The sequence below is a fragment of the Callithrix jacchus genome, chromosome 10, assembly GCF_049354715.1.
Source record: "Callithrix jacchus isolate 240 chromosome 10, calJac240_pri, whole genome shotgun sequence".
NCBI lineage: Eukaryota > Metazoa > Chordata > Mammalia > Primates > Cebidae > Callithrix > Callithrix jacchus.
This window is the reverse complement of record NC_133511.1, coordinates 23,745,203-23,773,128: the sequence shown is the minus strand read 5'-3', so window position 1 is coordinate 23,773,128 and position 27,926 is coordinate 23,745,203. Positions and strand designations below refer to the sequence as shown.

The 27,926-nt window shown below is 37.5% G+C and overlaps 1 protein-coding gene and 1 pseudogene across 4 annotated transcripts in view; one reads left to right on the top strand and one right to left on the bottom strand.

Moving 5' to 3' along the window:
* The window catches only part of VWA5A (von Willebrand factor A domain containing 5A), a 29,189-nt gene extending 14,500 nt beyond the window's left edge, over window positions 1–14,689 (bottom strand). For 2 of the 4 annotated variants that reach the window (XR_013522818.1, XM_035264947.3), the window contains exons 1-10: window positions 14,576–14,689; window positions 12,587–12,644; window positions 12,266–12,468; window positions 11,756–11,978; window positions 11,457–11,632; window positions 11,075–11,189; window positions 6,004–6,173; window positions 5,677–5,765; window positions 5,327–5,471; window positions 4,817–4,896 (exon numbers count right to left, since the gene is read on the bottom strand). Coding sequence is in view for 3 of the 4 variants with exons in the window: in XM_035264947.3 (XP_035120838.3) it covers window positions 4,817–4,896; window positions 5,327–5,471; window positions 5,677–5,765; window positions 6,004–6,173; window positions 11,075–11,189; window positions 11,457–11,632; window positions 11,756–11,978; window positions 12,266–12,468; window positions 12,587–12,629 (1,244 nt within the window). In the remaining variant the exon portion in view is untranslated. Of the gene's footprint in view, window positions 1–4,816; window positions 4,897–5,326; window positions 5,472–5,676; window positions 5,766–6,003; window positions 6,174–11,074; window positions 11,190–11,456; window positions 11,633–11,755; window positions 11,979–12,265; window positions 12,469–12,586; window positions 12,645–13,454; window positions 13,569–14,575 lie in introns of all 4 variants that reach the window. The other 2 variants (XM_078339191.1, XM_054241682.2) reach the window with 2 other exon arrangements.
* An 11,904-nt stretch (window positions 14,690–26,593) lies between these two features.
* On the top strand, window positions 26,594–27,523 carry LOC144577908 (olfactory receptor 10N1-like; annotated as a pseudogene).
* The last annotated feature ends 403 nt before the right edge of the window (window positions 27,524–27,926 follow it).

Here is a 27,926-nt window from a genome sequence, read left to right as displayed (position 1 = left end):
TTCCTTAATAATAGAAAGGATAACTACTAAAAAAAACTTATAGCAAACACCATACTTAATGGTGCAATGTTGAAATGTTCCTTTTGAAGCCCAAAATAAATAAGGATATGATCATTTTGATTTAGATTTCTATTAGCAATCCTCCCCAGGGTAATCCAGAAGGGAGAAAAAAAATTTAAAAATAAGAAAACAATAAATTTTTTTAAAATAAGAAAAATAAAATATATTTTTTACAAATGTGATTCTTCATAGATTCTAAAAGAATCTGCGAATATAGAATTTAATTAATATCTAAATTAACATCATTAAATACAAATCAAAGTAAAACAAGCTATTGAAATTCATTTCTATGTAGAAATAAACCATCCAGTAAAAAAGAATTTTTTTTTTTTGAGGCGGAGTTTCACTCTTGTTACCCAGGCTGGAGTGCAATGGCACGATCTCGGCTCACCGCGACCTCCGCCTCTTAGGTTCAGGCAATTCTCCTGCCTCCGCCTCCTGAGTAGCTGGGATTTCAGGCACACGACACCATGCCCAGCTAATTTTTTTGTATTTTTAGTAGAGACGGTGTTTCACCATGTTGACCAGGATGGTCTCGATCTCTTGACCTCGTGATCCACCCGCCTTGGCCTCCCAAAGTGCTGGGATTACAGGTGTGAGCCACCGCGCCCGGCCCAAAATTTTTTTTTTAAATATTGTTTAAAATAGCATCAAACACCTAGGTAAGCAATTTAATTAAAAAATGCATGAAGCCCTCTACACAGATAACATATTACAGATAGATTTTGTGTGTTCAGAAGGCTTCCCTTATCTGCAGTTTCACATTCTACAGTTTCAGCTACCTGCAGTCCAAACATATTGAATTAAAAAAATCTGAAAATAGACAATTCATACATTTTAAATTGCATCCCATTCTGAGTTGCATATTGAAATATTGTGCCATCCTGCTCTGTCCCACTGTGAATATGAATTCTCTTATCCAGCATCTCCATGCTGTCTACACTACCCATCTGTCAGTCACTTAGTAGCAGTCTAGGGTACCAGATAGATACATGTGGTATCATAGCACTTGTGCTCAAGTAACCTTTATTTTAGTTAATAATTCTATTTTATTGTTTGTTATTGCTCATATCTTTCTGTGCCCAATTTATAAATTACATTTTATCATAGGTACACACGTATAGGAAAGAATGGTACATATAGAAAAGGTTTGGTACTATCCATGGTTTCACGTACCTACACGGGTCTTGGAATGTATACCCCATGGATAAGGGTTAAGTACTTATTGACAGATTGAAGAAATGAATAAGTTTACTGATTACACAGGAATCTAGGTTTCTCACATTGTAGAAAAGAAGACATAAATATGTAATTGGAGAAAGGAGGAAGAATGCTACACTGCTACCTATGAAGTGAGGAAACTAAAATTTCAGAATTTCTTTTTAACATTTGCCAGTTATGTCTGCTGAAAATGCCAAGGATAAATACCAGCACAATAGTAAGGAGCACACCTAACACTCAAATATTGATTTTTATGTATTGCTTTCACTAAAAACTATTTCTTCAAGGGCTTCTCGAAGGGCTGGGAAAGTACAGGTGAGCCCACAACATTGTGTATTAGAAAGAAAGTATTGATAAAGTAAAGAGATGTCAGAAAAACACTTTAAAAGGGATCACAGGTCAAATTTGAAAATTTTGAGAATCTAAATGAATCATGAGAATTATGTGACACACATTGAAAAATAATGAAAGAATCCAAGAGTACATACTGATAAAACAAAAGGAAGGGAGGGAGGAAAGGAAGAGGAAAAGCTTCCCTTTTTTTTTTTTAAATGGTAGGATACCAATTAACAGGTCTGGAAAAGCTGACAGAATTTTGAAAATCATTCTGTCACCACTGAAAGTCATAACGGATTTGGGCAATAATCACCAGTGAATGCTAAACCACCGAGTAAACATTTGTTGAGAACAAGATGTTTACAAAATGCCAAACATGCCTGTTACACTCTACCTTTAACTAAGCAGTCAAACTTGACATCCCCAAGCCCCTTTGGAATATTTCTGCCAAAATGTTTAACACCAACCTTAACATAAATTTAAACGGTCTTACAAACACAAATCAAGATTCAAAAACATAACTGGCTAGTACTCTTTAAAAATGTCAGTTTCATGAAAGGATAACAAGCTAAGAAGTTACTCTAGAGTACAGAAGACTAAAGAGACGTAACAACAAATAAAACATGTGCTCTTGGGTTTTTTCCCGGAACAAACAGAAAAATTAAAAACTACAAAGCATATAGAAAACTATAAAGAACAAAAGAAAAACTGACAAATATGGCCTGCATTTAGATAATAGTGTTATCTCAACTTTAAATTTCTTGAATTTAATAGTTTTATTGTGATGTAGTAGAATCTTCTCGTTCTTAAAAGATGAGTGCCTAAGTGTTTATATATGAAGGGTTATGACATCTGTGGCTTGCTCTCAAATGTTTCAACAAAAACAGATCTGAAACAAATGTGGTAAAAGGCTGACAACTGGTAGACCTTGGTGAAGGGCATATGGTGTCCATTTTTTGTGTTTTTGAGACAGAGTCTTGCTCTGCTGCCCAGGCTGGAGTGCGGTGGTGTGATCTTGGCTCACTGTAACCTCTGCCTCCCGGGTTCAAGCAATTCTCCTGCCTCAGCCTCTTGAGTAGCTGGGATAACAGGCATGGACTAACACACTCGGCTAATTTTTGTATTTTCAGTAGAGATAGGTTTTTGCCATGTTGGTCAGGCTGGTCTCAATCTGCCTGCCTTGGCCTCCCAAAGTGCTGGGATTACAGGCATGAGCCATGGCTCCTGGTCCCATTGATCTACTTTTGGAATGTCTCTATAGGTCTAAGTCATCTTAATAAAATGTTGGAAAAAAACAGATATGATAAGAAATCAGAAAAGATCAAAGTAAATAAAAGGATTGGAATGCTCAATATAGTAAAGAGTAAGTCCTGCCTAAATAGATGTAATGAAGTCAATGAAATCCTAGCCAATATCCCAATAGGTTTCCTTTTCTGGTAAAAACTGACGAGCTAATTCTAAAATACAAATACTAAGAGACAAGTATAACCAAGATAGTCTTTGTTATTAAATGAAAAAAAATTGAGGATTTAACACTACTGGAAATCAAGGTTTATCATAAAGCAGTACTAATTTAAATGGTGGTGTTCTAGCACATGTCTAGATGTATAGTCCAATGTGATAGAACAGAGGATCCAGAAAGAATCTACATATGTACAGGTGCTTATTGATGATAGAGATGACATTGCACATCAGTGAGGAAAGGACAAACTTTTCCATAAATAGGATAGGGTCAATTTGATATCCACGTTATAAAAAAAATGAAATGTAACCGCTACACCACACAATGCACAAAAATAAGTTCCAGGTGCATTGTAAATCCAAATGCAAAAGAAAAAATAAAACTTTTAGAAAAGAACAACAAAAACATCTTCATCACCTTGGGTAGGGAAAGACTTTTAAACAGGACACAGAAAACACAAACCATAAAGGAGAAGACTAAAAAATAACAAGCTACATTAAAATTTACAACGACTATTATTCAAACACATCTTAAAGCTAAGAGCAACCTACACAGTAACTAAGCATACAGTATATCTAGAACATACAATCAACAAAGAGCTTGTATCCAGACTACAGAATGACCTATAGGTCAGTAAGAAAAGAAAATCAATCTAATAGAAATAAGTAACAGAAAAAAGACTTGAAGGCACATTATAAAAGAGGGCATCCAACTGGCCAATAAATACGAAATGTTGCCAAACGCCAATCGTCATCAGGAAAATGTAAATTAAAACCATAAGAAGATGCCACTAAACACACAAAAAATTGACTAAAATGTAGAGACAAATAATACCATATTTTGGAGAGGAAATGAGGTTATTGGAACACTCCTACAATGCTAGAATGAATTAAATTAGTACAATCATTTGGAAAACTGTTTGATATTCCATAGAAACTCCACAACTCTGCCTATTCAGAGACACGTCTATATATATAAATATGTATATATGCATATACATGTGTATACAAAAAAATACATGTACAAGAATCCAAGAATGTTCACAGCAGTATCATTTTTAACAGCCACATCAAAGTCCATCAGCAATAAAATCAATAGATAAATTATAGTATAGTCATTTTATGGAATACTATACACCAATGAAAATTAACTATGGCTATACACAAAATATATATGAATCTCTCAATATACTGCTGAAAGGAAAGAAATGATACACACAGAAATGAAAGCATACTGTATAACTCATTTCTTTTCACTCAAAACATGCACAAATAACCCATGATGTTATTAAGTCAGGAAAGCTTTAGTGTGTAGAGACTGGGACATGATGGAAAAGGGTACAGATGGAGAGGTCTGCTACCATTCCAGTTTTTACCTATGTGACGATTACACAGTGTGTTCACTGTGATAATTTATTCAGTTGTATATTTATAATTTGTGTAGTTTTCTGTATGTCTTACTTTCCTAACAATGTTTATAGTTAAAAAAATTAACATCTTACTATTCTCGTGTCCATTGTAGTTTAGAAAGAACAACAATGATTTTTGCTGTGTTGTTGACGTTATTTTTAAAATTAATTTTCATTTTTATAGGGAGAAATAGATTTTCAACTGCTAAAACTAAATTCTGAAATCATTTGGTCCTCTTCAAGGAATGTCAACACTGGCATCATGTAGCACTAGAGTCTATGTGCCACAACTTAGCTCCAATCACCCGGAAATCACATTCTCTTCATACCTGTGTTTCTGTCTGTTGATCCCAACTTCTTTAATTACACTAAATGTGTCTGTAACTTCTCCATCTGTAAAGACAAAAAGCTGTACAAAGAAAGAAAATGTTCATCAGGTCCTTGTCAAGTTCATTTTAAGATACCAGAACTTGTCCTTGAAAAATCCACCTATTTCATTGCAGAAGCTCTGGTGCCTCTTCAAAGAGGCATGAGATCCCTAGTGTTTCAGTCATTACCACCACATTCTCACATGATCTGCTCAGAAGCCTGGAAATTTTTAGCACCTCCCCTCCTAGCTGCATCTAAGTTATTATAGCACTCCCCGAAAGACCTTCCATTGTCCATTGCATGGAGTTAAGAAAGAAGAAAAATGCATTGTCTTTTTTTTCTATTTATTATGTAATAGAAAACTGTGAATTACAAATCATATTTCAACATACTGCATGAAGCTCAGGGGCATAGATTCTTAGAGATTTCACTCTTGCTGTCTCTTCTGTTAGCTCTGTTCCACTTCTTACCTGTAGGGGGTGGCCTGGGATGGAGGGTCTCCTGTAGATGTCCTGGAGTGGTGCCAAGATTTCAGTGCCCCCTAGGTCGGCTTGCATAAGCTTAACTCTCCCCAGGGCCTCCTCCATGGTTTGCTGAGTGTACTTCACACTCTCCCTGGGAAAAACAAACACATCCAGTTACATGAGGGTTACTTAACCTTGCACAGTATAGAGTCCCTGAATTACGAAACCCCCATCAAAAATGAGTCTTATCCAAAATCCCCAATGCCAAAGTCAGCTCCGCAGTAACCCCTTTAACAATTTAGTCTTTTTCTTTAAAGTCTCATTTTTACTCTCTATGGTCTTTCCCAGTAACTTACGGGAAGCATGCCTCATAGGAAGAGCCAAATCCATAGATGTTGAAATGACAACCTATAGGCAAACTCTTCAGAAGCAAAATCAGTGTTTCCTGAAGGTAAGAGAGTATGAGGAGACAGAGTGAGAGAAGCTCCTCAAAACACATGGGCCCTGCCAATCGATACTTGAGGATGTGGGCCATCACCCACCTTGTCCCTTCTTACATTCCAAGGCTAGCCTCGGGGTGGTCATGCTGCTGTGGCTCAGGCTCCAAATAGATCCAAATTTAACCCCTCAGATTTATCGTCACTTGAACATGTGACCCAGAAAAGGAGAAAAGCTAGCTTTACCTTGGCTGCCTGTATGCGCAGCTGAGATCTATCCTGGCTATTCATGGGACTCTGCATACTTCCAGAGCGGTCCATGAGGAAGATAAATTCTCCACAGGTATTTGATGTTTGATCTTCTGGGATATTTGGATAGAAACTCACCATTGCAGTTGGATCTCCCATCAAATGACCTGATCAGAAAGGACAAAGCCACTCTAAGACAAAAAGGAACCCAAGAATCCTAGTACCCAACAATCAATGGTAGTGATTACAATCAAGAGCTAAGAAAAACTCAAATCTAAAACATTGTGATGATTCATATACTACAACTGCTTGCAATGGGTTCAAGGTGAGTTATAAATATATGAGACAGACAAAAGCAGAACAGATATGAAAGAGAAGAAAGAGGGTAGAAGTTAGTAGACACAAGCAATAGTTAAAATATTGTCACTGATTATTAGTTTCCTGACAGCTAGGCAAATGAATGAAACACATTAGGTTAAAATGTTCCAGCATTTGCCAAAAGAATCAGACAAGTTTATCTGCAGAATCAAACCTTTTCTTCAAATCAAATAAATGGGAAATGTTATCACATGGGCCTTAAGTCTTTAATTACAGCTTTGAAAAATGTGATACTCACATGGACAATTTTTAGGTTGACAATTTACAAGAGTTGAGAGTATAAGTATCATATAAATCTGTCTGCTTTGGGTATGAATGACTCACTGATAGTCCCCAGAAGAAAGGGAAACACTGGGATACATGTTGGATTCTATTAGCATCATCCAAACGATAGGGTGGAGGGGGGATCACAGGAGCCTAGTCTATCTGGCCACGTTGTCAAAGCCATAGCTGGGACTAGTTTTAGGAGCAAGAGAGAGCTGATGCAGGAATTGAAATGCTAGTACCAGGATAGAGGTGCAATGAGAATGGCTACATTAACTCCAGCTTTACAGAAAACATAGGAGGATATATAATTAAATTCCATTATCCTATTATTACAAAGTGGTTCTAGGATCATAGGTGCATATTCTCAGTAGTCCTGGGATTTGGTATGATAATAGAATCTGGCTCAGTTTAATTTTTTCCCCATAGGATATGCCAATAACCAAACAGGCTTCTAAATAAGATAGGTGTTGCCCATCATATATATGAGAGAACACTAGTTCAAAAACAACAATTATACAATCCAGATGTCTGGATATATGATGGAGGAGAAGCTTTTTTGATGAGCAGGTTCCTTGCCATTCTCAGAGACAGCTGGTTTAAATGGAGCTGGCACTATGCTGAGGAGCCAGAAAGGGTGGCATGAGTATGATACGGGTTAACATATTTAGCATGAATATGATATGGTTAACATGTTTAAAGGGTGGCATGAGTATGATATGGGTTAACATGTTTACAACAATGCCAGATAAATTATAAATGTTATATGTGGATTATCTATTATAACTTTAGCCTGGCTCAAATTATTTTCACCTCCATGAGTCTTGGCTTCTTTGCTTTCAAATGAGGCATTTCAAACTTTAGCTCCTCTGCTTGCTAGCCTCATGTCCTCATCTGAAACATCAAGGTAGTAAGTAACACCTACGTCAAGATTATTTTAAGTAGGGGAGTCCAATCTTTTGGCTTCCCTGGGCCATGCTGGAAGCAGAAGAATTGTCTTGGGCCACACATAAAATACACTAACACCACCAATAGCCAATGAGCTAAAAAAGAGAAATCACAAAATAACTTCATAATGTTTTAAGAAAGTTTACAAATTTGTGTTGGACTACAGTCAAAGCTGTTCTGGGCCACATGTGGCCCACAGACCACTAGTTGAACAAGCTTGATTGTAAGGGTTAAGTAATATAATATACTTAGTGAACTCAGTTTAGGGCTCAACTCAGATTAAACTCTTAATAACAATATTATAAAATTATTTCTAAATTTTATTTTGATACAATTTTTAAATTAAATCATAAATTTAATTTTAAAAAGACATTATGTTCTTAATATAGCAAGTACATCTGTTCTAAGTTTGTAAAAAATAACATACTGTGTTTCTGTCATATAGTGGTAGGTTTCCTTTGGCAGAACTCTAAATGGTTTCAGTGAGCCAAGCTGCCACTTAAAGTTGTCATTTGCTTCCTTGTATGGATGAGAATAGCAAGTCATCTTGACTAAATATTTGACCTGAGAAGCAAGACTTGGGCAGTCCTGATGGAAGGGATTCACAAGACTATAAAGACTGTCCCTGATGTCACCGTGTGGCCTTCAGAGATGGTCATGGGGAACAGATGAGAAAATCTGCATAGGAGTCAAGGGAACTTCTTAGAAAAACAGGGACTGAGATCTCAATCCTTACCTTTTGAGATCCAACATTATAGAACTTTCTATGGTGAAAACAGTCCTTTAAAAGAATCCTAACTGACAAGCAGATCACTGTTCTGGGAATATTTCATGGACACCCAACGAGATAGTCATCACGGGGAAAGGAAAAAGCAGATAACTAATCTACAAAGACAGAGCATGGAACTTTGTAGAAAAGGAGCTGGTTATAGTAAATCAGGTTGAAGCTGGAGAGCCCCTTGAATGACCTTAGCATGGAAAGCTGGCTCTGAGGAAGAATGGTTGAACGAGTGAAGGAAAACTAAAAAGTTCAATTTCTGAGCTCAAGTATGAAGCTACTTTGGAAGAAAACATTAACAATGAGAGAGTAGGGTACTCTGTAGAAAAACAACTACGAGGAATTTTCCTGACAACAGTTATAATTGTAAAAGCAAGAGCCTAACCCAAGCTGTACCACTTGGAATACGATTGTCACCAAGGATCTGTCCACTCCTCCATGTGGAAATGCTTCGTGGCAGTAGCATTCCAGTCCTGCTTCATTGAAAACCAGGAGCCCGGCAGCCCAGGAAGCTCCCAAGAGCACAACAAACTGACATGGGTTGTACCGATTTTACTTCCAAGAAAGAGTAATTAAGGAAAATTTAAAAAGTAAGAAACATTAAAAGAAGCTAAGAAACTAAAGTTATTAAGAAGCGAAACTTAGTCTTAGAAATTAAGAAAATAGGGCAAAACAAAAAAGTTTTGGAGATGAAGGGTGGTGATGGTTACACAAGGTGAATATCCTGAAGACCACAAACTGTACACTTAAAAATAGTTAAAATGGTCAATCCTGTTATGTATATTTTATCTTTAAAAAGAGAAAAACACTTCAGTTGAGACTGCATGTAGCTGTGATGGATCAATCAATAAAAATTATTAGATAAAAAAGACACTAAAACTAAACCTAGTCAATCTAATCACAATTACTACTAGCATTCTTCCTATTTTTTTCCTTTTTTTTTTTTAAATATACTTTAAGTTCTTGGGTACATGTGCAGATCTTGCAGGACTGTTACACAGCTATACACATGCCATAGAGATTTGCTGCATCCATTGCCCCATCATGTACATTAGGTATTTCTCCTAATGTTAACCCTCCCCAATCCCCCAACCCCTGCTATCCCTCCCCTAGCTCTCCCACCCCCCAACAGGCCATGGTGTGTGATATCCCCCTCCCTGTGTCTGTGTGTACTCATTGTTCAACACCCGCCTATGAGTGAAAACATGCAGTATTTGGTTCTCTGTTCTTGTGTCAGTTTGCTGAGAATGATGTTTTCCAGTTTCATCCACGTCCCTGTAAAGGACATGAACTCATCCTTTTTTATGGCTGCATAGTATTCCATGGTGTATATGTGCCACATTTGCTTTATTCAGTCTATCATTGATGGGCATTTGGGTTGGTTTCAAGTCTTTGCTATTGTAAACAGTGCCACAATGAACATACATGTGCATGTGTCTTTATAATAGAATGATTTATAATGCTTTGGGTATATACCCAGTAATGGGATTGCTGGTTCAAATGGAATTTCTATTTCTAGGTCCTTGAGGAATCACCACACTGTCTTCCACAATGGTTGAACTAATTTACACTCCCACCAACAGTGTAAAATTGTTCCTATTTCTCCACATCCTCTCCAGCATCTGTTGTTTCCAGACTTTTTAATGATCACGATTCTAATTGGCTTGAGATGCTATCTCAATGTGGTTTTGATTTGCATTTCTCTAATGACCAGTGATGATGAGCATTTTTTCATGTTTGTTGGCTGCATAAATGTCTTCTTTTGCAAAGTGCCTGTTCATATCCTTTGCCCACTTTTTGATGGGATTTTTTTTTCTTGCAAATTTGTTTAAGTTCCTTGTAGATTCTGGATATTAGCCCTTTGCCAGATGGGAAGATTGCAAAAAATTTTTCCCATTCTATTGGTTGCTGGTTCTCTCTAATGATAATTTCTTTTGCTGTGCAGAAACTTCCTGTGTTTAAAATGCTTTTCCAAATGCACATATTATTTTATAGTGGCTATCTTGACTATAACTTACTTTTCTTTTGCTTAACATTCCTTGGAGGTTGTTTTGCCAATTACCTCAATCTGTCAATGTACAGATTTTAGCAGCTGCATAATAATTCATGAATTATACCTATCATAGTAAATTTAGCCTCTAAGAGACATTTTGATTGTTTACTAATACTTGATATTATTAAAATGGCAGGGGAGATCTCAGTGCATATTTTTACTTATATTTAGATTTATTTCCTTAGGCAAGATTTCTAAAATTGAAATTACCAAAGTTAACATTTATTTGACACAAATGGTGAAATTTATTCTCAAAAGGTTAATTCACCACACCTTTTAAAACATGAAGCGTCAGATTTGGAAATCTTTGATAATTTCAAAGGTGAAAATGTGACATGATTATATGAATTTCTGTCAAGACTGATCACTGCCACTTGTTTATACACTAGCCATGTTTTCTCTTGTAAATTATCTGTTCCTGGTTTTTGCCCAATTATCTACTGATCTACTTAAATTTGCCTACAAGACATATCACATGACAGTCATTAAACCTAACCATTTTTGCATGATAGAGCGTAAGCTATTTCACTGTTTCACATGTTTTACCCCCTACTGGAGGGAGGGAAAGAAAAGAGAGTAGTATGACAGTAATTCCAAGACAGGGAATTGCCCCTTAGGGGATAACTACAGAGGAAGAAAGAAAATACCTGGCTTCACGTTAGGCATCCCCATCTCTAAAACCACTCTAGGGGTATGCACCTCACTGTAGTAAATCAAAAGTTCCACATCCCGATCAAACTTGTGTCCAGCAGCCAGGGAAACCTGAGTTGGAGACAGGTAAAAAAGCCACATTGGAATCATCACCGAGTGCTCTTTAGGGCTCAGGTTAGGGCTGCAGTCCTCCTCCATGAGAGAGCATGATCAGGAACAGAGGTGAGGCTAGAGAAAAGGCTCTGGAAATTAAGTGAAGATATGAAAGGAGCATGTTGGACCCCCTCCGGGTTACCATTTGGGAAGAACTCAGTGGAGACCAAGTTAAGACTCAAGCAACAGAGGTACTGACGACAGCAGTATTTGCTCATTAACCACCTGAGCAGAAGTCTTGTCCTCTCCTAGGTACTCAGTAGGACTCAAGGGGCAGTTGGATTGGACCTTCTCAATGCCATGCTGGGAATCAATGGTGGCGACCATGCTGAGTGTGTAGGGTAGGTCCTCCACAGGGACTATAGGAGTCTTCACATCAAGGCAGCTGTCCACAGGCGACCCTATAAAAAGTGACCTTAGTTCTGTTTTCCTTGTACACTCAGCTTTCAGCACACTCACAAGCATAAGAAAGTTTCCCTATTTATGTCATCCACCACTAGTATTAAAAGGGGAGAGATACTCACCAGAGAACTTGTATCTAGGATTCAGGACAGCTGGGAGCACAAAGCGCAGAGCCCCGTCTGTTTCCAGAGGCAGCTCCTGCACATACTTCAGGGTGACTGCCGCCTTCGACCCAGGCTGGAGGTTACCCACATTGCAAGAGAAGACATCCCTGGAGCTGCTGTCCTCCTCCAATAAGAAGGCCTGGTGGCCTTGAGAGATGGCATTCTTATAGTTGGTGCGGGCCTGAGAAGAACAGGGAGAGAGATGGGAAAGAAAGGGAACATACAAGGTGACATGGCTGTGAAGAGATGCGTAGTGTAGAGCGACTGTATGTAATTGGTCTTGTCTAATCACAGCTATAATTTGAATGCCTCTGATTGATTTTTCCCCAAAATGATTTTAGGAAAATGGCAGTTAGAAAAGAGTGAAAGAAAGAACTTTCAACATCAGCATGTTTTGTGAAGGTACATTTAGTAGAGATCATAGAGTATGCATTAAGGAAATAAGAAGAGAGGAGGTACTCTCTACACCTTCATCTTGTCTTGTAATTCTGCTACAATTTTCGTCCCATCCACCAAGGCCTCAAAGCTGTAAACAGCAGAGTCTTCATCCATGGGGAACACAAAAATGGCCTCCAAAGGAACTTCCTCCTCATTCTCATAGTTCAAAGTTGCAGACACACCAGCCACAAACTCATAAATGGACACGCTCACAGAGATACTCTTCAGTGGTACTGGGGATAGACCAGAATTCAAGTTCGTCAAGCTTCAACAGAATGCATCCTTGTAGGTCAAGCCTTGTGCTAGGTGCCAAAGATTCAATGTCAAGTAAGAATCACAAATTAGGCTTACCTGGCTTCCGCTGGAGGGTGAGTAGGCCACAGAGTTGCACCATGGTGAAGCAAGATTCCTGTAGAAAACACATATCACAGAGTAACATGTTGGAAGTTACCTGCTCAAACACCAGCATTTTATGTGCTTTTCTCTGGCATAAGAATACATTCAAAGGGTTAATGTCGGATTTAGGAAGATGGAACCTTAAAAAGAGGAGACAAAGATTTCAATCATAAGGTTACTTTTAAATGGCAATCCCAATGGTGCAGAAGCTATAAGATTCACTGGCATCTACTAAATAGGAAATCTCTGAAACACCTTGAGGCTGGTTCAAATACCAATTTCACTTTCTTGAAAGTGTATTTCATTCACCACTTCTTAGGCATATGGAATAGGTGTCATTAACCCCTCTTAGCCTCCGTATTCTCTTCCTAAAATGAGAAATCATCATACTGACACATCATGTATGAATTAGTACATGTGAAGTCCCTAGAATAGCACATGACTTGTAGGAGGCATTTAATCAATGAGGATAGACATCACCATCGTTCCTATTACTGTTGTTACTGTTAATCAATAAACCTCTGCCGCCATTCACTTTGGAGCATGCTATTCAGAGATGTGCTGCATGTGAGGAGCTGTGTGATCCAAGGTGGCCTCCTGCCACAGGCCATTTACTGTATGACATTTCTTTTGGGACTCAAAATGAAAAGATACGAGTACATTTGTATCTGTCCAAGATATTCTAATATACATAAATACTACATATGCACAGAGCCTACATTTGCACCCCCACCAAACAGCACCAATAAATCAGGCTTTTCATTCCAAATCTGTTTTTATTTTGATAAACTGGATGAAAACTGAGTGTGGCAAAATGACTCACAATTTAACAGCAACAGAGAGGACAGTGGCAGGCGTAGGGAGAGGAGAGGACATTCAGAAAAGGCTTCTATGCAGACTCCTGACTGAGGCAAATTCTCTGGTAGAACAGGCTGGGCTGGAGGAGGGAAGAATTTCTAATAACATTTTAAGCGGAGAGCCTAAAGCAGGAGACTCACATCGGAGTAAAACAGTTGAAAGAGAAGCTCTCAGGCTGGGCAATATTTACCAAGAGTGGCTTGAGTGGAACAGAGAGACGCAGAGGGTGTCCCCTACAAGGAAATAGCCCTCACTTCTGATTCTAAGTTCAGGAAAAAATCCCTGGTTGAGGAAAACCTGCTATTCTGCACCCTTGCCCCTACTCTTCCCAGTACAAACAAAATTAGTTTGGGTCAGAATTAGGTCGTCTTCTCAGGTGGCACTTCAGTAAGGCAACTTGCAAGACTTAGGTAGAGGCTGGCCACCAAGCTGAAAGCCATGAATCTGAGGCACTGGGAGAATACAGGGCTTCCCACCAAGCCAGGTAGATGCTTCAGGAATGCAGAGTCCCAGCCTGGGCCACTTAGCAGCTAGGAGGGAGGGAGAGGAGCTGGGTGGCACTGCGGCCACACTCCTGCAGCCTGTTGCAGGGGTGAAGTGGACAAGGAGATTGGGGTAAGAAGTGGGGCTTGGATAAAATCAGAGATTGATTTAACCTTTCCTAGATTTCCTAGATTTCAGTCCTATATTTCCAACGTCCACACATTTACAGAAGGGTCTGCGTCGGTCTCTTACATTTCTGTATAGAAGGGCTTAGGGGCTGCAATTGATTGGAGTAGATGGAGGCTTACGGCCTCATTTTTTTCAGCTTACTCTGTCTTGAAGTTGAGAGAACATCGATTGTCCATATCAAAAAAAGAAAAGGGTGAAAAAAGTAAAAGAGAAGGAAAGTAGGAAGAAGGGCCTCGAGATTAGGAGATGGCTAAATCCCCCCTTCAACCTCCAGAAGATTCCCCTGAAGTGCCAAACTTTCAGGAAACCTTCCTGGGGACTGCACATCAGGATTTAATCCTTCACCCATGGGGCTTGCAGTTCAAGGAGGCCCTATAGATTTGGGGACGGGGGAAAGGAAGTTAGAATGCGCACCTCTCAGTCCTCCGGCGCAGGAGTTGGATCCAGGCTCTGCACCGGCAGGTTGGTCCGCTACCTTCTGCTCCTGCGTTCCTGAGTGCTTTCAGTCACCTACCGAGAAGTGAAAACAGCTGCGGTCATAATTTCCGGAAAGAACCGCCCCATTCTAGGGACCGGTTATAAAGTAGCGACCACAAGACTAAGGGATCAACAGAAAATTATTAAACAAGCAATAGAAATAATAGAACTTTCGCTTTGTATCAAAAGAAAAGTCTTCGACTTCGGAACGTTTGCTTTTTTTTTGGTCTTTGCTAAGGAACAATCAGAGAGCAGGCAAAGAGGGAAAAAGAAAATGCTGCAACAGTAACAAGAGTAACAACATCGACAATGATGTTAAAAACTGCATATTTCTGTAAATGCTTAAGTGCCACGGGCTTACTGTGTCCTGGGCGCTGCTAATCAAAGCTTTATGGACACTATATCATTGAAATCTTCTCTCTAATTTGAGTCATTTGTTCCCAAGTTGCACCCTCCCTACAGCAAGGGGAAAAGATAAGGAGATAGTGTAAGGCACATACTTCTGCTCTAATGAGAGAACCTCTAATCAGGGAAGCCCAGGTTTTCCTGTCATGGGTCCCTTACAGGATCCTGAAACCAAACGTTTGTGATAGCAATGTAAGTAACTGAGAATGTCTATGCTCATTTATCTGGCTAAAGGACATTAGACGTGATCAAGGTCCTCATGTCTTCTTTATTTCAAAACAACCTATTCTATCTGGGACTTAAGGTGCCATATTGCTGTTGAGAAACTATCAGGTAAAGAATACGTAATACATATGGAAAACACAGCTTGATTTTGGTCTCTGTGATGTATTTGTTGTGGATATTTTACTCTCCCCAAGTTATTTGTTCTCTTATCTGTAATATGGGGAAAATGACATACCTCCACAGGTTGTTTTTTTGAAATCTAATGAATGTTAGTGGTTATAAAAGTTATATATTATATATACAGACAGACGCATACATATACACATTTATATACGTAAATGCACATATATGTATATATGTACAGCCACACGTGTATACAGTATACATGCATGTAATGTATGCACATATAGTAAAGCACAGCATAAGCACAAATTCTATTTTATCTGTACTAGGCTCTCCAACCATGTATTTCACATGTAGCAAACTATGAGAGGGAATTACCCTTTTCTCTGGATAGAAATTATGTCTGGTATTGTTCCTTGTGCCTGTTCCTTCTTTCCATTGGCTGAAAAATCTCAGCAACAAAAGGAAGAAGCTGGAAAAGTGGGCAGAGTTCATGATCTGATTCTGCTGGGCTTAGAGCTGAGCACTAAAAGTCTGCCACAGACCAGGCATGCAGCCTGGTTAGAAAGAACTGAATCAGGAAACACATATAAGAAGCTGGTTGTTGAAAAAACAATTATGTGAAAAATTCGTTAACCTAGCACAATATACACAATTAAACAGGTATAGATGAGGTATCTTCACGTAAAAGTCTTTCCTTGTGCCTTAGTGTTGCCAGACATTCCTCAATATTGATTCTCATCCTCTTTTTTAAAAACAAGAATGCATTTTAATTATGTTTATTTTGCTTAAACAGTAATTTCACTCTTTTCATATAAAATGTTTAATGAGTTCCATGATCAAACTTCTAAATAAATGTAATTCATTCTTTTAGTCAACATGCATTTATTGGACTTCTATATGCAAGGCACTTCTTTTTTTTAATTGTACTTTAGGTTCTGGGGTACATGTGCAGATCTTGCAGGATTGTTGCACAGGTATACACATGCCATGGTGGCTTGCTGTTCCATCCCCCTGTCACCTACATCAGGCATTTCTCCCAATGTTATCCCTTCCCAACCTCCCCACTCCCCCACTGTCCCTCCCCTAGCCCCTCACATACTCCAATGTGTGACATTCTCCTCCCTGTGCCCATGTGTTCACATTGTTCAACACCTGCCTATGAGTAAGAACATGCAGTGTTTGGTTTTCTGTTCTTCTGTCAGTTTGCTGAGAATGATGGTTTCCAGCCTCATCAATGTCCCTACAAAGGACATGAACTCAGCCTTTTTAATGGCTGTGTAGTATTCCATAGTGTATATGTGCCACATTTTCCTTGTCCAGTCTATCATCGAGGGGCATTTGGGTTGGTTCCAGGTCTTTGCTATTGTAAACAGTGCCATAATGAACATACATGTGCACATGTCTTTATAACAGAACGATTTATAATCCTTTAGGGGTATACCCAGTGAAGGGATTGCTGGGTCAAATGGAATTTCTATTTCTAGATCCTTGAGGAATCACTACGCTGTCTTCCACAATGGTTGAACTAATTTACACTCCCACCAACAGTGTAAAATTGTTCCTATTTCTCCACATCCTCTCCAGCATCTGTCGTCTCCAGACTTTTTTAATGATTGCCATTCTAACTGGCATGAGATGGTATCTCAATGTGGTTTTGATGCATTTATCTAATGACCAATGGTAATAAGCATTTTTTCATTCGGTTGTTGGCCTCATAAATGTTCTCTTTTGAGAAGCGTCTGTTCATATCTATTGCCCAATTTTGAATGGGTTTGCTTTTTTCTTATAAATCTGCTTTAGTTCTTTGTAGATTCTGAATATTAGCCCTTCGTCAGGTGGGTAGATTGCAAATATTTTTTCCCATTCTTTTGGTTGCCAGTTCACTCAGATGATAGTTTCTTTCACTGTGCATAAACTTTTAAGTTTAATTAGATCCCATTTGTCTATTCTGGCTTTTGTTGCCATTGCTTTTGGTGTCTTAGTCATGAAGTCCTTGCCTATGCATATGTCCTGAATGGTTTTGTCTAGGTTTGCTTTAGGATTTTTATGGTGTTAGGACTTATGTTTAAATCTTTAATCCATCTGGAGTTAATTTTTGTATAAGGTGTAAGGAAGGGGTCCAGTTTCAGCTTTCTGCACTTGGCTAGCCAGTTCTCCCAACACCATTTATTAAACAAGGAATCCTTTCCCCATTGCTTGTTTTTGTCAGGTTTGTCAAAGATCAGTTGGTTGTAGATGTGTGGCATTTCTTCTGAGGCCTCTGTTCTTTTCTATATCTCTGTTTTGATACCAGTATCATGCTGTTTTGATTACTGTGGCCTCATAGTATAGTTTGAAGTCAGGTAATGTGATGCCGCCAGCTTTACACCTTTGCTTAGGATTGTCTTGGTTATGTGGACTCACTTTTGGTTCCATATGAAGTTTAAAAAGGTTTTTTCCAGTTCTGTGAAGAAGGTGAATGGTAGCTTGTTGGGTATAGTGCTGAATCTATAAATTACTTTGGGCTGGCAGTATGGCCAAACAAAGAGAATAAAATACCTAGGAATACAACTAACAAAGGACGTGAAGGACCTCTTCAAGGAGAACTACAAACCACTGCTCAAGGAAATAAGAGAGGACACAAACAGATGGAAAAACACTCCATGTTCCTGGTTAGGAAGAATCAATATCATGCAAGACACTTTTCTAGATGTTGGCATTATGCCAATAAACAAGACAGACAAAAATCCTTATCCACTTGTAATTTACATCATAAGGGAAAAAATATTCAATAAACAAGCAATTAAGTAAACAAGAAAATAGCCGGTCGCAAAAGTGCTTAAAGGAAACCAAAATAATGCAATATAATAGGGGGCAAGTAGAGACTACTTTAGATGAGGTATCTTCACTTAAAATTCTGTCTTTGTGCCTTAGTGTTGCCAGGTATTCATCAATATTGATTCTCATCTTCTTTTTTATACTAATAGGAACCCCAGGTTTCACAATGTCTATGACCATTCGAATTAAAAACATTGCCCAGTCTCCCTTAAAGGTGGTATGGTCTCATAACTAAGTTCTGGCCAATAGGGTACAAGAAATAAGTGCAACACTATGTCATGCCCTTTCAGAGAAATCCTCTTCCTGCTCACTGGTATAAATGCAGGTATATCTTGAGCCATCTTGAACCATAAAGACTAGACCATAAAGCCTAGAGCATTTCCCCTAAAAATGAAGAAGCAAAAAGATGGATCCTGAATCCCTGAGATTCTCATAGAACAAGCAACTGTATCATCACAGAATTTTACAGGAGAGAGTAATAAATTTCTTCATGGTTTATAACAGCTCTTTGGGTCTTTATCCTACCCTAAAACATTAAAAGTAAACTTTTAAGGAAACGATCTTCTTCAGAATATGAAAAACACATTTGCTTATAATAGGAGTAGAAATCTGTGTATTATGAGAACAATATCCAATTAGTTTTAGCACCCATCACTGTAACACGTGTCCTGAATTATGCACATGTGTGTTGATTATCATAGTTTGCTACTTATTTTTCTTCAGTTCTTCCGAGAGCCACTTCCCTCCCTGAAATAAAGGCTGTTTGTCATAGAGTGCTTAGGACTGGTTCAGAACAGGCTTTCAATAAGTCGTTTTGCTCATTGTCTCATTTCTGTTATTCTCTTTCTTCAATATTCTCTATCTTTATCATCATGGAGTTTTAAGTGTTCAGTTCTGCTTGTTCTCTCTCCTCTGATGTTTCCATAGCAATTCATCTAAAACTTTCTGCTGTTCCTATCATACTTGAGCTTTTCATATGCTCTTAAAATTGTAAACGTTTAAGAAAGTAAGTTTGTAAGATGCATGAAGTTATTTGATTAATGAATAAATACATGTATATTCCGGTAGTTGTATATATGCTTAGACTGTGTGATTAAAATCCACTATAGGTATTGGAGAATGATTTCAAAAGATCAAATAACAAATGCTCAGACATGTGCACAAATCTTATAAGCATTTATTACATATGGGTGACAACAATTATAATTAACAGGTATAATTTTCATATGATCGCTGATAACTTGGAAATTTAGTGTTTAAAGATACCACATACAACCTGGGCTTGGCAGAAACTTATAGATGAATGGATCAATAGGGTGGATTTAAAAATATGTATAGTACTATGTATTGAGTTCCAATTTGAAACCGGTGCTATGTCAAACTACATTAATTACAGACAGGAATAATGCCTGTCATCACAAATCACTTAGTTGTTTGTCAGAAATTTCTTAGATGATGCTGACAATGGCTTAAGAGTAGCAATTTTCATTGATTACAAGTAAATACGCTCCTGACAAACCTGATAAATGTCAAAGGTGATAGGCAGGAGGCAGCTCAAGGGTTTAAAATCTATAAGGACTTGTAAAGAACATACATTGCTCATTCAGAGATTCAGAAAATTGCAGAGAAAACAAGAAACCAGGTTCTAATTTAGGAGGACCAGCTTGGCTCTATCACAAAATTAAGTCTGTGAGCTTTAGATTCTGTCTGGGGCTTGATTCCTACCTCCAGTATTTAATAGTTGTGTAATCATGAGAAAGCAATTTAACTACTCTGAGTCCATGTCATCACTTGTAAAATGAACTGATAATAATTACTCCATATGTATGTTGTAATCATTAAATGAAATAAGAGTCTTAAGGCATCCGTTACAAGCAGGCACTCTCTAAATATTAGTTTCACTTTTCTTTTGTTGAGTTGGTCAGCTGAATTTTGAGAATCTAGGAAACTATATGCCATTTAGAATTCCACATAGAACAGGCTATTTTCATGGAAAGGATTCTGAGATTTCTTATACTTTTTCTAAATTTGGCAATATTATCTTCATTTTGGTTTGGTAGTTTTTTCTGCTCACCATCTTTTGGTTTTAATTACTCATCGTTAAAACAAAATGAAACCACCAAACATTGCTTTTTTGTTTTGTTTTGTTTTGTTTGAGACGGAGTCTTGCTTTGTCACCCAGGCTGGAGCGCAGTGGCATGATCTCGGCGCACTGCAACTTCCGCCTCCTGGGTTCAAGCAATTCTCCTGCCTCAGCCTCCTGAATAGCTGGGATTACCGGTGCCCACCACTATGCCCAGCTAATTTTTGTATTTTTAGAAGGTACAGGGTTTCAACATGTTAGTCTGATCTCAAACTCTTGACCTGAAGTGATCCACCCGTCTTGGCCTCCCAAAGTGCTGTAATTACAGGCGTAAGCCACTGTGCCTGCCCTCAAACATTGTTTTTAAAAACCTTCATCTTGAAATTGGGAAGGAAAAGAGGAAAAGAGCAAGTGGGGGGGGGGGAACAAAAGGAAGAATTCTAACGGTGAAATTAAAATGATGAGAAATCTTTGTTTATCCAGTTTTAAGAAATAATAAATATCACGGGGTACATAGTGTATCAGGAAGTTTACAAGCATTATCTAAAACCTCACGACCTCCCTGTGAAATGCTATCAAAACTCCATTTTACATAACAAAATATTAAGGCTCAAAGAGCACAGTTAACCTGCTCAAGGACATATGGCTAATGAAATGTAAACTTGTTCTTCGCATTCAGAACCTTTTGGCTCCTAAGTGGGTATTCTTTTGATTATGTGATAATTTCTTCAAAGTCATAAGACGTATAGGGATAGGTAGAAACTGGAGAAATGACAGATTTGGCAGGCCAAATCCCTAAAGTCCACACAGAACAAAGGGATTGATGAAATATCTATCCAAAACAGAAAAATGGGGTGGTCAAGAGGGATCCACAGCTCTTTGATTCCCAATTATTTTAAAGAGTATTGTGATTACTGCATCCTATTTTCTACTCCTAAACTCTTCCAATATCTGGCATTTAACTGATCCCTGTGCTCAGAGGGCTCCTGCTCCCTTTCTCAGAATAGATCATAGAGAAGGCTCCAAGGGACTGAGACCATTTAAAATTCCACACAGGTAGGGGATATTTTCACTTTCGCTAACTCTGATGAAGTCATCCTAGGTAATAGGGTGGCCATGAGATCTATAATATCTTCTGTATAGTTCTGAATGAAAAATAAAAAGTCATTTGGGGTCTGCAATTAGAGAACCCAAACTCAATTCTCTGGCATGCTGTTTGGAATGGAGAGCCCCATAGTCTATAGAAGAAACGGATGATAAAAGAAGGGTTAAAAACGTTTGTGTTCCTTAAGTGAGCTGGTCATTATCCTGTGACTATGTAAGTTTTCAGAGCTTCTCCTCAACTGTCTTAATTTTTACTTGGCTTCCTCACTCCAGCGACCTGAGTAGCAAGAATCATTGAAAGAAATCACTGTGAAGGGCTTCTTTCTCATTCTATATGGCAGCCAAGGTCTTTTCCTCCCTTCACTCTCTCATACAGCATTCAGGAATGCATTTCTTGAGTCCTCTCTTTTTGTTGTTACTAATGAATTCAGCATCTATCAACTTCCAAGCACCACACAGTTGCTTACAATTAAAAGTTAATTGTATCTATTTCTTGACATGGAGAAATAAATAACTTTAGCAGACAATATCTATCTATCTATCTATCTATCTATCTATCTATCTATCTATCTATCTATCTATCTGACATTCTCCTGGTTCTCTTCCTAATTCTCTAAAGAATATGTACATTTCCTCTTTTCATTCTCCTTTTCCTAAAATGTAGTATTTCTCAAAGTTTGGCCGCCAGTACTATTGTCTTGACTATACTAACCTCTCCTAATGATCTCATTCAGGCTTAAGACATTGACTATCATCTTCATTCTTTTGTTATATTTACTATGGGGAGTCCCATGCTATAGAGAAAAAAATCACCATGAAGGGCTTCTTTCTTATTCTATATGTTAGCCATATAGATTGGAAAACTCTTTAGCATGGAACTCCCCATAGTAAATATAATAATAATGAATAATAATAAATGAATATTACATATTCCTTATCTGGACTCCCCACAGTGAATATAATAATAACAAACTGTTATATAACATCTTATTAGGTATCAAACTCTTTCATGAACATCACCATATTTAATCTTTATAGCGATTCTGTAAGATGAATATCTCAGTTAATAAAAACATGTTGTGGGTACTTACTACAAACCAAGCACAATTACAAGAACACTCCATATATTCTAGAAACACAATTGTAGTGTGGATGTCAAAATACAGATTTGTGAAACACAGACGAGGGTCATAAGTTAAGGAGACTAAAGTTTATTCAGTGGTGTGGCAAGAACTTTCACATTTTGCCCCTATTGTCCTGCCTTAATTATTAATCACACTCCCTTTTGCTCTTAAAGTGTCCTAGTCGGAATGGTAATTTTTAGCTGCCAAGTTAAGGTTCAGGATACTGGTGCAAGGAACACTTTCTGCTTCTGTAAAGATGGGAAACTGAGGTTCAGAGAAAATAAATTACTGGCCCGTAGTCACACCACCAAATAGCAGAACTTCAACTTGAACTTGAATCTTTAAATCTCTGATTTAAGTTCTTTTTAATATTCTATGATGTTTTTTTTCTAGACAAATGTTTGGATTTGAATAGAGTCTTCTAGCAAAGCTGTATCTATTTCTATTATGCTTGCAACCCTAAATTACTATTTAAATTATCATTCTCAGATCCTCATGTCTTTAATGCCTGTGAACCTGTCTGATTCTGGGTCTAGAAATGATGAGGAACTTAAATGTTTCAGATTTAAAAAAAATAATATTTGAAGTTATAAGGACAGAATTTTTTAAAGTCATGGTTAATAAAATCTCAACCTGTAGTGGTATTGTTTTCATGAGCTATTTCTCATAGATATCCTTTTCTTTGGTTTTTTATCTTACAGAAAATCATGTTTATATTGTACTGATTTTGAGTCAATAGCTGAATAACTCACATTTCACTTTGTCTATCACTCATACCATGCATTAGCATAATTCTTTTTGGAATGATTTGGAGGGGTTCTTGCTTGTGGGTTGTGGAGGATGCAGGAGGCACTTAAGCCAAAGTTTCCAATCTCCTCTATCACATATATTATTTTTTACCTCAGAATAATTCAGAGGAGACCTCCATCGGTGCTCGGGGTGTTTTCTAAACACTTCCCCAAACTGTGAATTATTTAGCATTAGCTGCACTCATGCTGATATTAAGTCAAAACATTACAAGAGCGTTTTTGCCCTTGTAAGAGTAAAGGACTAGGTAAAAGTTGCCAGACATCCGAAATATATCAGACACCCAATTAGATGCCTTATACTATGTTATCCCATTCAGTCTACCAAACAACCCTTAGAATGTAATACTGTCCTTATTTTAGAGATAAGCAAATTGAAGACATAGCAGAATCACAGAATTAGTAAGCAAGAGTCTAGATGTAAAACAAAATCTGCCTGGCTTAAAATCTTGTCTTTTCTTATCATCCTTGCCTTATTGGCTCCTGTCATCCAAGCAGAGAACAGTAAAATTCTCTATCCGTTTCAAGGTTACATCAGGAATATTGTCATATTTAATCTTTACACAATTCTGTGAGGTATTATCCCAGTTAATCAAAAACAAACATTAGTGGATCCTCACTATATACCACCAACTATAAGAACATCCCACATTTTGGCAATATTTTCCTGTTCACTTGATCTTGATTTCTAATATCTATCTACTTTTTCTATTTATCCCCTACATTTTCTTAGTTTAAAAGTCACATATTACACTCCACTTTTCTATACTGAGGTGTCAAATGTCTTTTTCTAGGAATATGTTAAAATACCTACATAACAAATACTCTTTGCCCTCTGTTCATTGAGCTTAACTGAAATGGTTCAGAAACCTCCCAGGATATCTATGTGAAGAGATGACTATTCCAGATCACAGAGGTCACCCAGTGGTCATGCACTTGTTCTTCAACAACTAAGGCACACAGACAAACTGATTTCAGGTCCAGATGATCCCCCAGAGGAAGCAGAAAAAGGGATACTGGGGGTGTGGAGGTGGTGTGTTTTGGGGGGAATGAAGAATACTAGCTTTCCCCCAACGAGAAACCCCAAACACCCAAGACTTCAAAGAACCCAATACAATAAATGTAATTGCCATAGACTTGATGCCTTAAGAGAATAATAGAGTACATTGATTTCATTAATATGTTGTAATAACACTTTTCTAGATTTGATTATCACATGATCTAAGACATATGATCTAAATCTGGTACTTAAGGTTGTGTGAATAATTTTGTCCTATTGATTTTTTACAGTAATTCCTTTTCACATTATTTTGTTGTTGCTGTTAAAGAACTAATTTTGTTCTTTTCCTTCTCTTCAGAAAGATCCATTTGGCTTCCTTAACTCTCATCCAGCAAGAGGTAATTATAAGTTACAGCAATTTCGAAGATATTCAAGGCTCATCCTATTTCCCCTTGCTCAGCAATTAGATACCCTACATTTTAATGAATACCTAAATTCCTTTTATTAGGCATGGTATCCAAAGTCAAAAGTAGGCTGACTACAACCATTGTTTTTTGGAGTTAATATAAAAGACTTAAAGTAGTCTAAAGACCAAAGAAATAATTCTAGAGTGTTCAAAAATTTGATTGAAATAAACATACTTGTTCGGTGCTGCTGTTTCTTAAATCCTAACGATATGATGATGAACAAGAATAAACACAGTCTCTTCATAGAACTTACAGTCAGATAATATCCATAAATTAATTTCCAACTGTTCATTCATTCATTTCTCTAACAAATATTTAAATGCCATTTATTCAGAAGCACTGTGATGTGTGTTGCAAATTCAATGACAAATTATAGCCACTACTCTCAGGAATCTTGCAGTCTAACAGAATCTGAACTCAATTCCTTCAGTACTTCCTGTGTCTATATGGATTGTATTCATCTATCTTACCACTTCCATTGTTTTAGAGGCTAAAATTATCAATCAGTAACTATTGCTTATAAAGAGGATCAGATACATTAACCAGGAACTGTAAGTAGAGTTAAGGGCAATTATTAGTTTTTGCATTTGGGATATAAAAATATATATATCTAAAAAGTAAAAACTAAAGGCGAAAATATCTCTTCTTGGATGATTCACAAGAGCCTTTATATTTAAGCACTATCATACTCCAGTGGCAGTTACCTGTTCTTAGCGTATACAGTTACCTGACTCTTTCCCTTAAAATAAAACAGTCAAATTCATAGACGCAGTGAGCAAAATGATGGTTGTTACCCCGAGGGTGGGCAGGGAAGACTGGGAAATGGGGAGTTACTATTCAATGGCTCTAAAGTTTTAGTAATGCAAGATGAGTCTAGAGATCTGCTATATAATATTGTCCTCATATTGTTAATAATAATATTGTATACAACACTGAAAATCTGGTAGGAGAGTACTTCTCATGTTAAGTGCTCTTACACAACAAAATTTACAAAAAGACAAAAGCGCACAAAAAGTTTCAGAATTGAAATATTTGTTTCATTATTCTAAGGATTAAAAAACTCCAATTGTTAGCAAAGATTAAATGTTTCATATCTGCATCTTTATAAATGATATGACATCACTAAAACCTAAAACTAGGACATAATAATACATCTCAGCTGCTTATCTCTATGCAATTTAAACCCCAGAGTAATAACCAGGTTAGTCACTGTTAGTTTCTTTTCAGACAAATGAATATTTCCAAATAAGAATGTGCTAAAACTCATGTTTATCTATAATTAGAATGATATTAACACAACCCAAATCTTAATGCTCATTACATTGTATCTCAATCCATCATTTTTATTAGATATATTAATGACCAAATTCACTTTTGGTGAATAATTAGGGCATCTGATCACATCTTTGAGTCACTGTAGAAATGTTCTGAAAAGGAATCAGGAGGATCCGACTTGCAAGTTGGTCTTTTTAGGGCATTCATTATTGTATAATTGGTTGTGGATCTTAATTATGTTCTGTGCTCTCTTAGTCCATTCAACATTTCACCAAATTAATGTTTCCTTTTGTTTTGTGTCTATATTAATAAAGGGATATATCTCAAGATCTGAAGGCATATGTATGCTGTACTAATCCCTAAATATCTTTGGAAGAATTCCTAATTCTGAATTTCAACAAAAACTTAATGTTTATACAAAAATTGGTGCCAATGAATGTATTGGTATTGTATCTATTCCAATCAGTCTCCACATTCACATTTTCATATATTTTGTGAAAACCCAGACTGCCCTTCCATGAACATGAGGAATCACACATTGCTGAATGAGTTCATTCTACAGGGAATACCTCAGACAGAGGGACTGGAGACTGTGCTCTGTGCTATCTTGTCTTTTATCTACTTCTTCACCCTGCTTGGAAATTTACTCATCCTTATAGCAATTGTTTCTTCCTCTACTCTTCACACCTCTATGTATTTCTTCTTGGGACTTCTGCTATTTTTGACATATTGTTCCCATCTGTAACATGTCCCAAGATGCTATTGTATCTCTCTGGCCAGAGCCAAGTCATTTCTTAAAAGGATGTGCTTTACAGCTTTTCTTCTATCACTTTCTGGGTTCTGCTGAAGGCTGCCTCTATTATATGATGTCTTATGATTGCTTTGTTGCCATCTGTCACCCACTGAGGTACATGCTCATCATGAAGCCTGGAGTCTGTGTCAGCTTGGTCATGGTCGCCGGGTTGGTGGGTTGTCTTCAGGCCACCATTCTGACCTCCTTTACCTTTCAGTTGTCCTACTATGGCCCCAATCAGGTGGACTACTTTTTCTGTGACATTCCTGCTGTCTAACCCCGGCTTGTACTGACAGTGCCCTGGCCCAGAGGGTGGGTTCCATAAATGTTGGATTTCTGGCTTTAACACTTTTGTTAAGTGTCTGTGTCTGCTATATTCGCATTGGGATCGCCATCCTGAGAATCCGATCAGCAGAGGGCAGGCAGAAAGCCTTCTCCACCTGTAGTGCTCACCTCATTGCAATCCTCTGTGCCTACAGACCTGTAATCATTGTCTATCTGAAGTCCACACCCAACCTCTTGCTTGGTGCCATGGTACAAATATTAAATAATGTTGTCTCACCCATGCTGAACTCGTTAATCTATTCCTTAAGGAACAAGGAAGTGAAAAGGTCCCTGAAAAGAGTATTCCAAAATATTTTACTTACTGTTTGTGAATAAATTATGAGTTATTATTGAGAATAAATGTTAAAATTAATATTATTCTTTGTCTCTTAATTCTGGATAAGGAATCCCAAGGGCATGGCAAACACTTGGAGACAGATTTCTTGTCCCTATGATAGGTAGCCAGTAGTTCCTCTCTGGGTCCAAATTAACATTCAATTTTATTTTATTTTTTTGCTCCAATTAAAATGTAATTGTTCCTGTTTTCTGCCTATAAGCATTTCAGTTCTTCCATCTTGTGAAGAAGAATATTAACTAACATTCATAGAGCATGATCTGTCTTCTGGGCATTGTGATGAACATGTCACATACATCATCTGACTTAATCATCACATCACCCCTATAAAGTAGATTTTACATAGTGTAGAAAAGAGTTTTGAGGATTAAAGCCTTCAAATAA